Genomic DNA, 15620 nt, shown 5'->3' with positions numbered 1-15620 from the left:
ATAACATGGAGTTACAAACTCTTGAGAGCTGCTGTGTGGGTGCTGGGAATTGAACCCAGGTCATCTGGAGTAACAGCTAGTGCTCTTAACCACTGAACCATCTCCCCAGCCCCTTGATAAGCTTCATCTTTTCCATTTCAGAGAGGCAGCTGAGGCCCGTAAAGCTGATGGATGATCTTACCCACAGCCACACTATTAGTCCACGAACTTATTACTTTTACCATCTAATAGGGTTTGTGTGTGTGTGTGTGTGTGTGTAGAGAGAGGGAGGAGGAGAGGGAGGGAGGGAGACAGGGAATTTGGTACCCTTCAACTGGGATAAAACAAAGGAATCTCATCTCTGGTGTCTTCATGTCTATTTTCTCTCCAACTCATAATTTTAAGAGTACAGATCTGGGGGAAGAGGAGAGAGCAGGGACTGCCTCTGACAAACTCTGGTGCTTTTAATTTGATCACTGCCTCTTAGTGGAGTGGTCTTAACCAGGGGAAGGGGATTCAGGCTATCTTGATAAGACATGATAGACTGTGATTAGACAGTAGGTCAGGAGGCCTTTCCCCATCAGAGGTCTAGGGGAGGGGAAGAGGGTGGAAGAGGGAAGGAGGGTGGGAATGGGAAGATAAAAGTGAGGGGATAACAATTGGGATGTAGGGGCAGGAGAGATGGCTCAGAGGTTAAGAGCACTGGCTGCTCTTCCAAAGGTCCTGAGTTCAATTCCCAGCAACCACATGGCGGCTCACAACCATCTATAATGAGATCTGATGCCCTCTTCTGGCCTGCAGGCAGAACACTTTATACATAAAAACAATTGGGATGTAATGTGAATAAATTATTTTTAAAAGTACAAATCCCAGCTGGGTCGGGTGGCACAGGCCTTTAATCCCAGCACTCTGTAAATTCGAGGCCAAATCTGGTCTACAAATGTGAGTCCAGGATAGCAGGCCACAGAGGGGAAATCCTGTCTGAGAAAACCAAAAAAAGTACAAATCCCATCTTGTGGTAAGGGACCTTGGGCTGATTCTTTTCCTTTCATTACTTGAGATGTCAACAAAAATGTGTAAAACCAGCCAGGCGGTGATGGCACATGCCTTTAATCCCAGCACTCGGGAGGCAGAGGCAGGCGGATTGCTGAGTTCGAGGCCAGCCTGGTGTACAAAGTTAGCCCATGGCAGCCAAGGCTACACAGAAAAACTCTGTCTCGAAAAACAAAAATGTGTAAAACCAGGCTCCGATAATTTTTCCTACACTGTTCTGAGGGTTGCAGTAAGTCCAGTAATCGTCACCCACCCTGAAGGGATAACCTGAAACTAAGGGAAGTCAGCGGCGTGACGAGTGTCAGGGAATGAGGGGCTGATGTAGAGAGACCACTTAGGGCGTCTTCAGCTCAGGAGGTAGACCGGGTGAGAGTGCCTGTGTTCACCGGATGAAAAGGGCGTTGAACCTCGAGACAATCTCAGCTCTAGGCTCCCAAGTGAGGCCTGAACTGGGTTTGTCAGTGTAGCCTTGGCTGTCCCGGACTCGCTCTGTAGACCAGGCTGCCCTTGAACTCACAGAAATCCGCCTGCCTCTGCCTCCCGAGTCCTGGGATTGAAGGCGTGCGCCACCACTGCCCGGCTGAGACAGCTTTAAATCTTAACCACTAGTTACACCTCCTCTGTTACCTATAGCTCAGTCTCCCAGTTTGCCAAACGACATTTAAAAACTAGCCCGGGGGCTGGAGAGATGACTCAGAGGTTGAGAGCCCTGTCTGCTCTTCCAAAGGTCCTGAATTCAATTCCCAGCAACCTACATTGAGATCTGGTGCCCACTTCTGGTGTGCAAGCTCACAATGCAGGCAGAACACTTGTATAAATAATAAATAAATACATCTTTAAAAACTAGCCCAGGGGAGGTGTAACTAGGGTGCTGGCCTGACATGCAGGAAGCCCTGAGTTAGATCCCCCGCGTCTTATAAACTGGCTACGGTGTGCACACCTGTGATCCCAGCAGTCGGGAGACAGAGGCAATAGGATCAGGAGTTCGCGGCCGTCCTCCGCTGTATAGCAAGTTCGATGCCGTTCTATCTGAAAACACAACAGCATGGGCCCCGAGTAGGAGACCGGGAAGGAACCGATCGCTTCGTTATGTGCCCCCGCAAGAAAAAGAACCTGAGTCACCGCTCCTGGTTGTATTTTTCCACCTCCCATCCCGCCCAGATTTTTTGGTGGCTTCTACGGGAAGCTGCCCGTTACGCCGGGCTCCGCACGCTTGGCCCCGCCTCTCGGCGCGGCGCCCTAGCCCCGCCCACAACAGGATCCGCAGATTCGCTACCCGACTCCTTAGGATTATTTGGGCACCTTTTCTTGCCTGCAATTTTTCATGAAACTCTTGAGAGGACTTTTCCCCTGCAACCATTTCGGCATCAGTCGGAAGCGGGCTGCTCCTTGAGCTGTTGCCAGTCGGAAAGATCCAGGAATTAGCGGTCGACTGCCAACAGGGCTTGGCGAACCCAGGCGTCATTTTCTTGACTCTCCCTCAGGTGAGAGGTGGTGACGGCCAAAGCCCAGAACGGTGGCGAATCTGCACTGCAGCCTCATAGGCATTCGGGCTGCGCGAGGAAGGGGCAGGGAAGAGGAGCAAAGGGGCGCGCATCCTGTCCACTCATTTGCCCCGCCCGCCTCGCGAATCTGCGTCGTTCGACGCACCACTCAAATCTCCGAGCTCCGGCTGGCCTCCTCCCCGCTGGCTCCGCCCTCCGTCCCTTCAGGGGTTTGTCGCAGCTTTCGTCGCCGCCGATTCGTCACGATCCCCAAGGCCGGAGCAGCTGGATCAGGGTGGTGCGGTCCACTCTCCGGGGGATGCGGCCCATCTTCAGGCTCCCCGGGCTACAACTCCCGAGCCTTGCAGGGCGCCGGCCGAGGCAAGGTCGCCACCCTCGGCCCCGTGGATCGCTCCGCAGTGCTTGTGGCGAAAGTGCGAATGCAGACGCTGTGCCCGCTGGGCCTCGTGCAGGTGGCGCTGGTGTTTGGTGCGCGCGCCGGGGAGGAGGTGGTGGTGGGGGGGCGCCGCCGCCGCCACCGCTGCGGGGCCGGGTCGGTCTCGCGCTGCCGCCGCCGCCGCCGCCGCCGCCGCCGCCTCACGCCGCTGAGGTGCTGCGCGCGGTGGGGGGGGAGGGGGAGCCGCTCGCCACGAGCGGGTGAGTAGGGCCCTGGCGCGCGTGCGCGAAGACAGGGTGTGTGTTGGGGGGGGGGGGCCCGCACCGAATGCGCCCGGGCGGGAGGAGAGGGCAGCGGCGCGCGTTACCCACCGCCACCCCCCCCCACCCCCCGCCCGCCCGCCAGGCAGGACTCAGGGACCGAAGCTGGGTCTCAGGCTTGGTCTCGCGGTGTTTCCAACGCCCCGGAGAGGTGCCACCTCTGGTTCGGAGGATTGGGGCGCGGGGACGAGAGCGGCTGTGCGGGAGCGGGAGCGGGGCTTGGCCCGGGCCGCTTGGCCGGTGGAGGAGGCGGGAGGGGGCGGGGCCTGCGAGGGGACGGGGGAGGGGTCTTGCGTGGAGGCCAAGTGGGGCGCGCTAGGGAGAGCGGGAAGGTAAGGGGGCGCGCGAGACGGGCCTGGGCCCTAGAAAGGTAGAATTAGGGGTGGGGAGGAATGGAGTGCTGTAGGGAACCTGGGCCCTCGGGGGCAGGACCTTAGGGAGTCATGGGGTCATTGCTGAGGTGTGGAGACCGGACTTGATGGTGGGGACCCGGAATGTGGGCTTAGGCATGAGGGGGACAGCAAGGGAGTCAGGCCTGAGACTGGGGCCCCCATGGCGTATCCCTCTTTTCCTGACAGTGTAAATGAGCAAAGATGGACCAGGAAGGTGGGGGAGATGGGCAGAAAGCCCCGAGCTTCCAGTGGCGGAACTACAAGCTCATAGTGGACCCTGCTTTGGACCCTGCCTTGCGCAGACCTTCCCAGAAGGTCTACCGCTATGATGGAGTCCACTTCAGCGTCAGTGTGAGTGCCCCAGATCTCTTGGTGACTTTTGGGGGCCTCCCGTCCCCCCTCCCCCCTTTCCCCTGCTCAGTATTCAACGCGCAGACCTCCGCTACCTGTAGCTTGTTTCTTCCGAGAGCGAACACGCTCTCCCAGCTTTTCTGTATGTGGGTCTCTGCGTGGGCTTCAGAGAGTCGGTAGCCTAGTGAATCTTCACCCTGATTTTGTCTCTTTCTGCATTCTTTGCTAGGACTCAAAGTATACACCAGTGGAAGACCTCCAAGATCCCCGCTGCCATGTCAGGTCCAAAAACAGAGACTTTTCCCTCCCGGTTCCTAAGTTTAAGGTAAGTGTCTGTTGGTCTCCTAGCATGCCGGTCCTTGGAGAGTGTCAAGGGTCCTAGTCCCGTGGTCTTCTCACAGCCTGCCAATGTGTCTGTTGGCTGGAACACTGACAGCCAGCTGTCATTGCTTTTTGAGTCTGTGAGGCTGAGATTTCTTGGACAGGAGGTATACACCTGTATAGCTGAGGTGACTCTAGTGTGCCTCAGGTGACAGAGTTGCTGCTGTCTGGAGTGAGGGAAGGTTGGATGTTCTGAAACAGCAGGACAGTGGCACACACAGGTCATTGAGCTTAGAGCACGGCACACTTGGAGCCCTCTGTTCTCAGTGTCTTTCTGTGTGTGCCCCGCATCCTGTTTGTAAGAGTAGCTCCCTCTCCTGCTCTGGTAGGATCTTCTTTAAGCTGTGGTTTGAGCCTAGAAAATTGATGGTCCTTTGTCTCCTTCCAAATTTGTTGTTTTTGTTTCCTTAGTGATTAATTTATGGGGTGCTTTCATCCCTCTTCTACTTCTCCTACTTTTCCTGAACTCTGTTGCCTGAGTGTTTACTTCCCTTACCTTCTTCGAGCCAGCATCTGACACAGACTTAAACATGTTATCTTTACTCCCCCAGTCCTGCTCTCACTGTCTCTTGACTGGTAAATCGCAATGCTAGGTGCTCAGATGCACACAGGAGAAACCTAGGAGTCATCCGGTCGCTCCTGCCCTTTCACGTCATTCTTTCTTTTCCTATGACCATTTTCTTCATGTGGAGTCTGATGTTCAGTTTACTTGGTTTCTGTGGCTCTCTCCTCAATTTTAGGCTCCATCTTGCTGTCATTTGTCTCTGGTTCTAAGGTTCTTATTTACTTTTATTTTCCAAGTCGCTTTTCCCGATTATTACATAATTTTTCGTGTGTGTGTGTGTTCACACAGGAGCTTGCATGCCATTGTGCACATGTAGAAATTAGAGTACAACTTCAGGGAGTTCTAGGGATCGAGCTCAAGGTTGTGGGCCTGGTGAGAAGTGCCCATACCCACTGAGCCGTTTGCTGGCATGCTAAGTCATATTTGGGGCATTGATGAGTGTTGTTACTGATCTGGGGAGCACTTATCACTCCTTGACACCATACCCTTATAATATTCTTTCTTTTTTTTATTATTATTATTGTCCCCTCTCTGGTTTTTCTTTATTTGGAGGGGGGCTTTGGTTTTCAAGACAGGGTTTCTCTGTGTAACCTTGGCTGTCCTGGACTCGCTTTGTAGACCAGGCTGGCCTCGAACTCACAGTGATTCACCTGCCTCTGCCTCCCAAGTGCCCGGATTACAGGTGTGTGCCACCATGCCGGCCCCTGTAATAGTCAAAGCTTTCAGTTTTTTAGAAAATACCAAGATGAATAAATTTCATGACTTAGAAGTCTGTTGTTTTGCTGAAGTTTGAGCTACTGTGAAGTCTAGTAAGAATGTTAGCATTTTTGTGACTCTTTCTCCTAAGTTTTCTCTGTATGGAGGAACTTTTTTTTTGGCTTCCAGGTACTCTGTCCAGACCTCTGCTACCATTGTGTCATGTTTAGATTATGTATATCTGGCTTACCTTTTTTTTTTTTTCCTTTCTTTTTTGGTTTTTGGTTTTTTGAAATGGTCTATCTGTGTTCTAGAACTAGCTCTTTAAACCAGGCTGGCCTTGAACTCATAGAGATCCGCCTGCCTCTGCCTCCCAAGTGCTGGGGTTAAAGGCGTGCGCCACCACTGCCCGGCACCCATGTCCTCCTATTAGAGGAGTGCACACACTGCGCCAGGCTCTGTCTTGTCTCTTTTCTGAGTGGGACCTTTTTAGGGTAATGCGTAGACCTGAATGGATGCTTTTCTCCTGTCACTTCCTCCGTACGTGTTGATTCTTCTGTTTTGTGTGTTTTCCCCCAGTTGTTGCTGTTTTGTCATAAGCGGAATTCAAAGACAGGTCAAGGCTAATGTAGGTCTCATGTCGCCCCTTCACCTCCCCACCACACAGTCGCTCAGAGTATCGGGGTCCCATTTATCTCTGAAGTTTCTCGATTGGTAAGGAAACGGCTCACTATGGAAACCGCACACCAACTCTTGTCTTTCCACAGCTGGATGAATTTTATATTGGACAGATCCCACTGAAGGAAGTAACTTTTGCAAGACTCAATGACAATGTGCGGGAAACCTTCTTGAAGGACATGTGTCGGAAATACGGTGAGGTGGAGGAAGTGGAGATCCTTCTTCATCCGCGCACGCGCAAGCACCTGGGCCTAGCCCGTGTGCTCTTCACCAGCACTCGGGGTGCTAAGGAGACCGTCAAGAACCTCCACCTCACCTCCGTCATGGGCAACATCATCCATGCGCAGCTTGATATCAAAGGTGAGGGCTCTTTGCGTGTCCTTTGAGGTTGGTCTCCAGCAGGGATTATATTTATTAGGCTCAGCCAAGTAATGATTCTTTACCAAAATCAAACTCTTGAGGCCAAACATATTTCTGAATTTATTTATTTATTTATTTATTTATTTATTTTTTCCACTTAAGAGGTTTAATAAGGAGATACAGAAACCGTCTCTGGAGACACATGTGGGGGAGGGAGGGGGGCGAGGGAGGGAGAGAGAGAGAGAGAGAGAAATGAGAGGGCCAGAGCTAGAGAGAGCTAGAGAGGTAGAGAAGTAGAGCGAGAGCACACCACATGGAAGGTCATATTTCTGAATTTAAATTTTCTAAATTTAGAGAAAAATTATGGTACGTGCAAGTTTGTTTTTGTTTGTTTGTTTTGATATTGACAACATGAAACATGGTAATGACAGTACGCCATTGTCAATCACATGGGTTTCTACCCGGAAGATTACAAGTGTGGCCAGGCGCCTTTAGTCCCAGCACTCGGGAGGCAGAGGCAGGTGGATCGCTGTGAGTTCGAGGCCAGCCTGGTCTACAAAGCAAGTCCAGGACAACCAAGGATACACAGAGAGACCTTGTCTTGAAAAACAAAAAAAAAAAACAAAAAAACAAAAGATTACAAGTGTACACCATTACCACCCGGCTAGGGTTTGTTTTTGTTTGTTTGTTTGTTTGTTTGTTTTTTGGGGGGGTTAAAGAATTTTTTTTTAATATTCGTTTTTATTGGTAATACTGTTTTGCCTGAATGTATGTTTGTTTATGGCACATGTCTGATGCCCATGGAAATTAAAAGAAGGCACCAAATTTCCCTGGAACTGGAAGGTTTTTGTGTTTAGTTTTTTGAGACAGGGTTTCTCTGTGTAACAGTCTCGCTGTCCTGGACTCACTCTGTAGACCAGGCTGGCCTCAAACTCACAGAGATCCTCCTGCCTCTGTCTCCCAAGTGCTGGGATTAAAGGCGAGCACCACCACTGCCTGGCTTGGAACAGGAGTTTTAGTGATCGTAAGCCACTATGTGGGTGCTGGGAACTGAACTCTGGACCTCTGGAAGAGCAGCCAGTCCACTTAATTGCTGAGTCATCTCTCCAGCTCAGGGAGACTTCTTTTTTTGTCTGTTCTGAAATTATAGATATCTGTGCTTTCTTCAGTGGCCCATGTACTTAGATTGAAATGTTAGGAAATTGAAGAACTGGAGTTTTAGGCCACCTTAGGCCTGCCTAGCATGCTCATGGCTGCCCAAAAAGAAGCCCACAGCTCTGTGAGGATGGAGAGGACTGGAGCGGAGCGTCATGGCGCACATGTCTGTAGTACTGGTGCCTGTGAGGCAGCGACAGGAGAAGTGTCTGAGGCTGGCCTGTCTACAGAGACGACTCCAGGCCAGCTGGGCTTCATACTGAGATTCTGTTCAAAAACCCAAAAAGCAACTCAGAGGGAACCTGGTGGGTGAGAGTACTTACTATGCAGGTATGAAGACCTGGGTTTGAACCTCCGTGACTCAAAATCTGGTTATGGTTGTGTGTGGCTGTAACGTCATTGTTGAGGGGCGAAGACAAGGCAAGCATATCCCAGAAGCCCACTGAGCAGCCAGCCTAAGAGATGGCAAGCCTCAGTCTGACGGAGACCTTTTTCAAGGGAGTGAGAGGCAGCGCCATAGTGGGAGATGTCCAGCGTCTCCCTTAGGCCTCCATGTGTGGAGTTGGAGACTCACAGGTACATCACATACAAATGAAAGTAAAGAAAAATGGAGCAGGTTTGAACTGCTTTCAAGGAGTTATAAGGGTAAAATGAGACAAACTCGGTCACAGTGCCATCTAAGGGAAGCAGCTGTTAATGGTGTTTGCAAATGGGAGTAAAGACTAGTGCTCCCAAGTCAGACTTTAGATTTTTGTATGCAGTCTCATGGCTTTTATGTGTGTTCGTTTGTTGTGTGTTTTGGTGAGACAGAGTTTCTCTGTATTACCCTGGCTGTCCTGAACTGGCTTTGTAGACCAGGCTGGCCTCGAACTTACAGAGATCCACCTGCCTCTGCCTCCCGAGGGCTAGGATTAAAGGTGTGCACCACCACCACCCAGGTTGTTTGTTGTGTTTTTGAGACAGAATCTTACCATATAGCTTTCGCTGGTTTTGAACTCACAGAAATCCACCTGCCTCTGCTGCCTGAGTGCTGGGGATTAAAGAGCCCTCAATAGGTTTGTTTGTTTTTTACTTTTTTAAAATTTGTTTTATAGGTCAAACTCTATAACTTAGGCTGCCTTTGAATTCTACACCTAGTCTCATGGGTTTTATTTTTGGTGATTTCTTTTGCCTTTAAAGATTTATTCTTCTATGCATGTGTGTGTCTGTGCGAATGTACGCGCACACATGTGCCACAGAGGCCCTTGGACTTGGGGAGTAGTTATGAAGCACCGTGTGGGTGGTTGGAACCAAACCCAGGTCCTTTGCAAAAGCATAGTATGCTCTTAACTACTGAGCCATCTCTCTAACTCCTTGTTTTTGTTTTTAATTAATTTATTTTTATTTTATGTGCATTGGTGTTTCGCCTGCATGTATGTCTGTCTATGTGAGGGTGTCAGCTCTTGGAGCTACAAGACAGTTGTGAGCTGTCATGCGGGTGCTGGGAATTGAACTTGGGACCTCTGAAAGAGCAGATATTGCTCTTAACCACTGAGCCATCTCTAGCCCCTTGTTTTTGTTTTTTGAGACAGGGTCTCATGTAGCTCAGGCTGGTCTTAAACTTTATTTGTAGTCAAGGTTGACCTTAATTTCTAATTCTCCTTCATTCTGGATTATAGACTTGTGCCATTTTGCTTGTTTTGTGTGCTGCTGGAGAGGAAACCCAGGGTTTTATGCCTGCTAGGAAGGCACTCTACCAACTGGACGACACTTCAATCTCTGTTTTGTGTTTTTGAGTCAGTCTTGCTGCCTGTCTCTGGTTGACCTGTACTCACTGTATAGTTAGTTGAGCTGGACCCATGGCCTCAGGCTCCCAAGTATAAGGGTTACAGGTATATACCACCATACCTGGCAATTCTCCTTTTTATTTTTCCTTGAGACAGGGTTTCTCTGTGTAGCCCTGGCTGTCCTGGACTCACTTTGTAGACCAGGCTGGCCTCGAACTCACAGAGATCCACCTGCCTCTGCCTCCCAAGTGCTGGGATTAAAGGCGTGCGCTACCACGCCCGCTCAACTCTTCATTTTTAAGGATCACATCCTTCTGAAATGCTTGTCTTCTTGCATTCAGTTGTTGTATGTGTGCGCGCCCATTGTGCGTGCATGGCTTCATGTGGAGGTCAAAGGGCACCACGTGGGGGCTTATTCTCTCCGCTCCTCACGTGGGTTCCAGGGGCAAACTTAGAGTGTCAAGCTTGGTGGACTGGATTGACTGTTACAGCGCAGTTCTGGAATTGTTAGTTTGTAGTGGAAGAGGGATGGGGCATAGCAGCAGACAGACCTCTGCTTTGTGCAGAGAACTTTCCTCGAAGTTTATAAAATACTCTAGATGATGTATGTGTGTAAACTATGAGTTTACAAGATATGGTGGTTGGATTGAAGCCAGGGCTTCTCACATGCTAAGTCAAGCGCTATTGCCTACCTGTATTAATGTGTTTTGTTTTTGTTTGTTTGTATAGTTGAGGTAGAGTTGAGCCAGACTGAGCAGGCCATGGTGCTTCTTCACGCCTGTAATGTCCAAACGCGGGCAGCGGGACAACAGGACCAGCCATTCAGGGGCCTTCTTTCCTTCCTTCCTTTCTTTGTGTTTTCCTTTTGTTTTTTGTTTGTTTTGTTTTGTTTTTTCGAGGCAGGGTCTTTCCGTGTAGCCTTGGCTGTCCTGGACTCACTTTGTAGACCAGGCTGGCCTCAAACTCACAAGGATCCACCTGCCTCTGCCTCGCGAGTGCTGGGATGACAGGCGTGCGCCATCACACCCTACTAAAGTCATTCTTTTCTCTTCAGCAAGTTTGAGACCAGCCTGGCTATTTGAGACCTTGTTTTAAAAAAACAAAACAAAACAGAAGGAAAGAAGCATGATCTAGTCAAAACAACACCAGCCAGGTGGGCATGAGGAAGAAGCTCCCCAGGGTTAAGTAGGAGGCTGATGTTCTAGAACATTGACCTCACATTGTAGGGAACTTGCGACCCCAGGAAGAAACAAGACTACCAAATCAGGGAGTTGTTTTTCCTTCTGACTGTTGATCCCCATTTCTCTCCATGTAGGACAACAACGCATGAAGTACTATGAACTGATTGTCAATGGCTCCTACACTCCTCAGACTGTGCCCACCGGGGGCAAGGCCCTGAGTGAGAAGTTCCAGGGTTCTGGCGCAGCCACTGAGACGGTGAGAAGCTTGTAGCTGCCATTGTGTTAGCACATGTCCTCATGACCTAGTCACCAGGAGCCGTGTGGGAAGGCCCTGAGCGGTACTGTTAAGTACAGGAAGAGCTGAGCTAAGATGCCTAGGTGCCTTCAGAAACAAAGAACTGGATTCTTGGATTGAGGCAGGACCCACTTTTAAATTATGCCTGATTTTCTTTTCCTTCCTCTTTGCCTTGCTTTCTCTCCAGACTGAGGCCCGCCGCCGCGCTTCCTCGGACACAGCTGCCTACCCAGCAGGCACTGCCGTGGGGGGCACCCCTGGCAATGGCACGCCCTGCTCCCAAGATACAAACTTCTCCAGCAGTCGACAGGATACTCCATCTTCCTTTGGACAGTTCACCCCTCAGTCCTCCCAAGGAACCCCCTACACATCTCGGGGTAGCACCCCCTACTCTCAGGACTCTGCCTACTCCAGCAGGTATGGGAAGCATACTCTCTTGGGACTGAACCATTTGATTCTAGGAGCTGCAGCTAGGAAGAACAAGCCCTAAGTCTCTGTGAGAAGGAATTGGAAACCATTTAGTTTCTGATTTCAGCTGAGAAATTGCTGTTTTCAAGGATGCTAATATAGGACTTGATCAGCAATGTAGAAGAAATGTAGAAGAATGTTGAGAAATTTTGATTTATCTGTTTTTAGGGTGTGTGTGTGTGTGTGTGTGACAGAGAGAGAGACAGACAGACAGACAGACAGACATCACATGCTTGTAGTGCCCAAGTAGGCTAGGAGGAGACCGAGGGGTGTGTGTGTGTGTATATGTGTGTGTGTGTGTGTGTGATGTCACATGCATGTAGTGCCCAAGTAGGCTAGGAGGAGACCGAGGGGTGTATGTGTGTGTGTGTGTGTGTGTGTGTGTGTGTGTGTGTGTGTGTGAATGAGTGTGAGATGTCACATGCATGTAGTGTCCAAGTAGGCTAGGAGGAGACCGAGCCCTTGGAACTGTAGGTGTTGAGAATTGAATCTGGATCCTCTGCAAGAGTAGTATGTTTTCTTAACCACTGATCCATTGCTCCAGCCCCTGGTTTTAGATGATTTTTGTTTTGTTTTTTGAGACAAGGCTTCTCTGTGTAGCATTGGCTGTCCTGGAGCTCTCTTTGTTCCTAGACTTGCTTTGTAGACCAGGTTGGCCTCAAAGCGATCTGCCTACCTCTGCCTCCTGTGTGCTGGGATGAAAGGTATGCTCCACCACACCTAGCTGTTTTTAGGTTTTAAAAAAGTTTTTATGTGTCTGAGTGTTTTGCCTGCATATATGTTTGTACATGCACTGTTCTAGTGCTAATGCAGTGATCACCTGGAGGTAGAGTGAAAAATGGTTCTGAGAGCTGAGTGTGGTGGTGCACGCCTATAATCTCAGCACTCAAGAGGCAGAGGCAGGTGGATCTCTGTGAGTTCGAGGCCAGCCTGGTCTACAAAGCGGGTCCAGGGCAGCCAAGGCTACACAGAGAGATCCCTGTCTCAAAAAACCAAAAAAATAAAATTGGTTCTGAGCTGTCATGTGGGTGCTGGGATGGAATCCAGGTCTAGAGGGGTTTTGAGTATGAGAACAGAAACAGTCAAGTTTGGTCGCACAGGTAGCAGTCTAGCTAACTTGCTGGCTTCTTCTTCAGCACCACGTCAACCTCCTTCAAACCCCGACGGTCAGAGAACAGCTATCAAGATTCTTTTTCTCGCCGCCATTTCTCTGCATCTTCAGCCCCTACAACCACCTCTACTGCCACCTCAGCAGCTGCTGCAGCCACTGCAGCCTCTTCCTCATCAGCTTCCTCCTCTTCATCGTCCTCTTCCTCATCTTCTTCCTCAGCCTCTCAGTTTCGTGGCTCTGACTCTAGCTACCCAGCATATTACGAAAGCTGGAATCGCTACCAGCGCCATAGTTCCTACCCACCTCGCCGGGCAACTCGGGAGGACCCTCCTGGGGCCCCATTTGCCGAAAATACGGCTGAGCGCTTCCCACCTTCCTATACCTCCTACTTGGCCCCTGAGCCCAACCGATCCACTGACCAAGACTACCGGCCTCCTGCCTCAGAGGCCCCACCTCCAGAGCCTCCAGAGCCTGGTGGTGGCGGTGGTGGTAGTGGTGGTGGTGGTGGTGGTGGTGGTGGGGCACCCAGTCCTGAGAAGGAAGAAGCCCAGACTTCTCCACGCCCAGCTTCACCTGCCCGTTCTGGCTCCCCAGCCCCAGAGACCACCAACGAGAGTGTGCCCTTTGCTCAGCACAGCAGCTTGGATTCCCGCATTGAAATGCTGCTGAAGGAACAACGCTCCAAATTTTCTTTCTTGGCCTCTGATACAGAGGAAGAGGAAGAGAACAGCAGCGTGGGCCCTGGGGCTAGAGATGCAGGGCCTGAGGTGCCTTCTGGGGCAGGTCATGGGCCCTGCACGCCCCCTCCTGCCCCAGCAAATTTTGAAGATGTAGCGCCTACAGGGAGTGGAGAGCCAGGGGCTGCCCGCGAGTCGCCAAAGGCCAACGGACAGAACCAGGTGAGCCTCGGGCAGCCAGAGGGTCTGGGAAGGAAGCTGTAGCTGAGGGGAGAGGGAAGAGGCTCAGACATGCCAACTAAGGGAACTGCAGCAGGGGCCGTCTGTGACTGTCCTCCCTACCCCACAGGCCTCTCCGTGCTCTTCTGGAGAAGATATGGAGATCTCTGATGATGACAGGGGTGGTTCACCTCCTCCAGCCCCAACGCCCCCACAGCAGCCGCCACCGCCACCGCCACCGCCACCTCCACCTCCACCTCCCTACCTTGCTTCCCTTCCCCTGGGTTATCCTCCCCACCAACCTGCCTACCTCCTCCCACCCCACCCAGATGGACCACCACCTCCTGAGTACCCTCCACCACCTCCTCCACCACCACCCCACATCTATGACTTTGTGAACTCCCTGGAACTTATGGATCGACTTGGGGCACAGTGGGGAGGGATGCCCATGTCCTTCCAGATGCAGACCCAGATGTTAACTCGCCTCCACCAGCTGCGGCAGGGCAAGGGATTGACTGCAGCCTCAGCAGGTCCTCCTGGTGGGGCCTTTGGCGAGGCCTTCCTCCCTTTTCCTCCTCCACAAGAGGCAGCCTATGGCTTGCCTTATGCTCTGTACACACAAGGGCAAGAAGGTCGTGGGGCATACTCCCGGGAGGCCTACCATCTGCCTCTGCCTATGGCAGCCGAGCCCCTGCCCTCTTCCTCAGTCTCGGGAGAAGAGGCCCGGCTGCCTCATAGGGAGGAAGCGGAGATGGCAGAAAGCAAAGCCCTGCCGTCAGCGGGCACTGTGGGCCGTGTCCTGGCCACCCTTGTCCAAGAGATGAAGAGCATTATGCAGCGAGACCTCAACCGCAAGATGGTGGAGAACGTGGCCTTCGGAGCCTTTGACCAGTGGTGGGAGAGCAAGGAGGAGAAGGCCAAGGTGAGGAGGGCTAGTGCTAGCGACGCTGGGACATTGGGTATTTTGCTGAAGGAGATAAATCTTTGACTTCCCAAAGGAAGTAAACCTTTGACTTCCCATATTGCATAGTTCAAAGTAGGGTCAAGAGAAAATGAAATGGATAGTAAGGCTGTGGGCATTATAGGCTGGCGAGTCAGAGCAAAAGGTAAGCACGGCCTAGGTAGAGAAGACCCTTGTTGGCCAGCAAGGAGCTGCTTGCTCAAGTTTATGGGCTTGTCTTCAGTTCTATCATTTGTAACTTGGAAAAATTAGTAACTGTTTGCTAAGGATGGCTCACCTAAATTATCAGACTTGAGAAACTGCTTTAATCTGCCAGAGTTAGAGTGTCAGCAGAGTAAGTTAATTCGTGTCTGTGTTCCTGAGGCGTCCTGTTGGTTCTTGGGCAGGAGGGAATACCTTGCTCTGGGTTCTGCAGCTCAGTCTCCCTACTATCTGCAGCCATTCCAGAATGCAGCCAAACAGCAAGCCAAGGAGGAAGACAAGGAAAAGATGAAGCTCAAAGAGCCAGGCATGCTGTCCCTCGTAGACTGGGCCAAGAGTGGCGGTATCACAGGCATTGAGGCCTTTGCCTTTGGGTCAGGGCTGAGAGGAGCCCTGCGGTTGCCTTCATTCAAGGTACCCGGGAGTGTGGTGGGGAAAGCTGATGGCCTCCCTTCCTTGGGGTAGTGGTGGGTGGGGGTGGGGTGGGGCTGGGGATGGTGGTGGTTGAGGTCTTTGGTTTTTCCCTCCCCTTTCTTCACTCTCCTCCCTGAACTCTAAATGGGCCGTGTCCTTCTGCATCTGCCAGGTAAAACGGAAAGAGCCGTCAGAAATTTCAGAGGCCAGTGAGGAAAAGAGGCCCAGGCCCTCTACTCCAGCTGAGGAAGATGAAGATGGTAAGGAGGAAACCAGGCAGAAGGAGAAAGGGGTGGTCTGTTTAGTCTGGTAGGAAGCCAGAGGAGAGATGAAGGAGTCAGGGTGTCTCTGAGGGTGAGGCACTTAGTGGAGACCTTGGCGCAGAGTGGGAGTGAGTGGAAAGGGATTCCCAAGGGCATCAGAAGCATCAAGAGGTTAGTTGTGGTTCTTAGCTCTGCTGCACTGACTTAAGTGATTCTGTGTCATGGTTTTTCCAACTACAAAGTAAAAATTGCA

General features: G+C 51.3%; 1 protein-coding gene across 1 annotated transcript in view; it reads left to right on the top strand.

Moving 5' to 3' along the window:
- The first annotated feature begins 103 nt into the window (after window positions 1–103).
- The window catches only part of SETD1A (SET domain containing 1A, histone lysine methyltransferase), a 29293-nt gene continuing 13776 nt past the window's right edge, over window positions 104–15620 (top strand). Inside the window, exons 1-10 of the mRNA XM_084772752.1 lie at window positions 104–2989; window positions 3812–3976; window positions 4206–4301; window positions 6386–6656; window positions 10893–11014; window positions 11241–11470; window positions 12658–13531; window positions 13659–14450; window positions 14928–15104; window positions 15277–15364. Coding sequence (XP_084628878.1) covers window positions 3827–3976; window positions 4206–4301; window positions 6386–6656; window positions 10893–11014; window positions 11241–11470; window positions 12658–13531; window positions 13659–14450; window positions 14928–15104; window positions 15277–15364 — 2800 coding nt within the window. The 5' untranslated portion in view covers window positions 104–2989; window positions 3812–3826. The remainder of the gene's footprint in view (window positions 2990–3811; window positions 3977–4205; window positions 4302–6385; window positions 6657–10892; window positions 11015–11240; window positions 11471–12657; window positions 13532–13658; window positions 14451–14927; window positions 15105–15276; window positions 15365–15620) is intronic.

Source organism: Acomys minous, assembly GCF_964271855.1.
Source record: "Acomys minous genome assembly, chromosome: 2".
In the NCBI taxonomy this organism is placed as follows: Eukaryota; Metazoa; Chordata; class Mammalia; order Rodentia; family Muridae; genus Acomys; species Acomys minous.
Note: the sequence above shows the minus strand (reverse complement) of the source record. Positions and strands in the feature narration are given on the sequence as shown.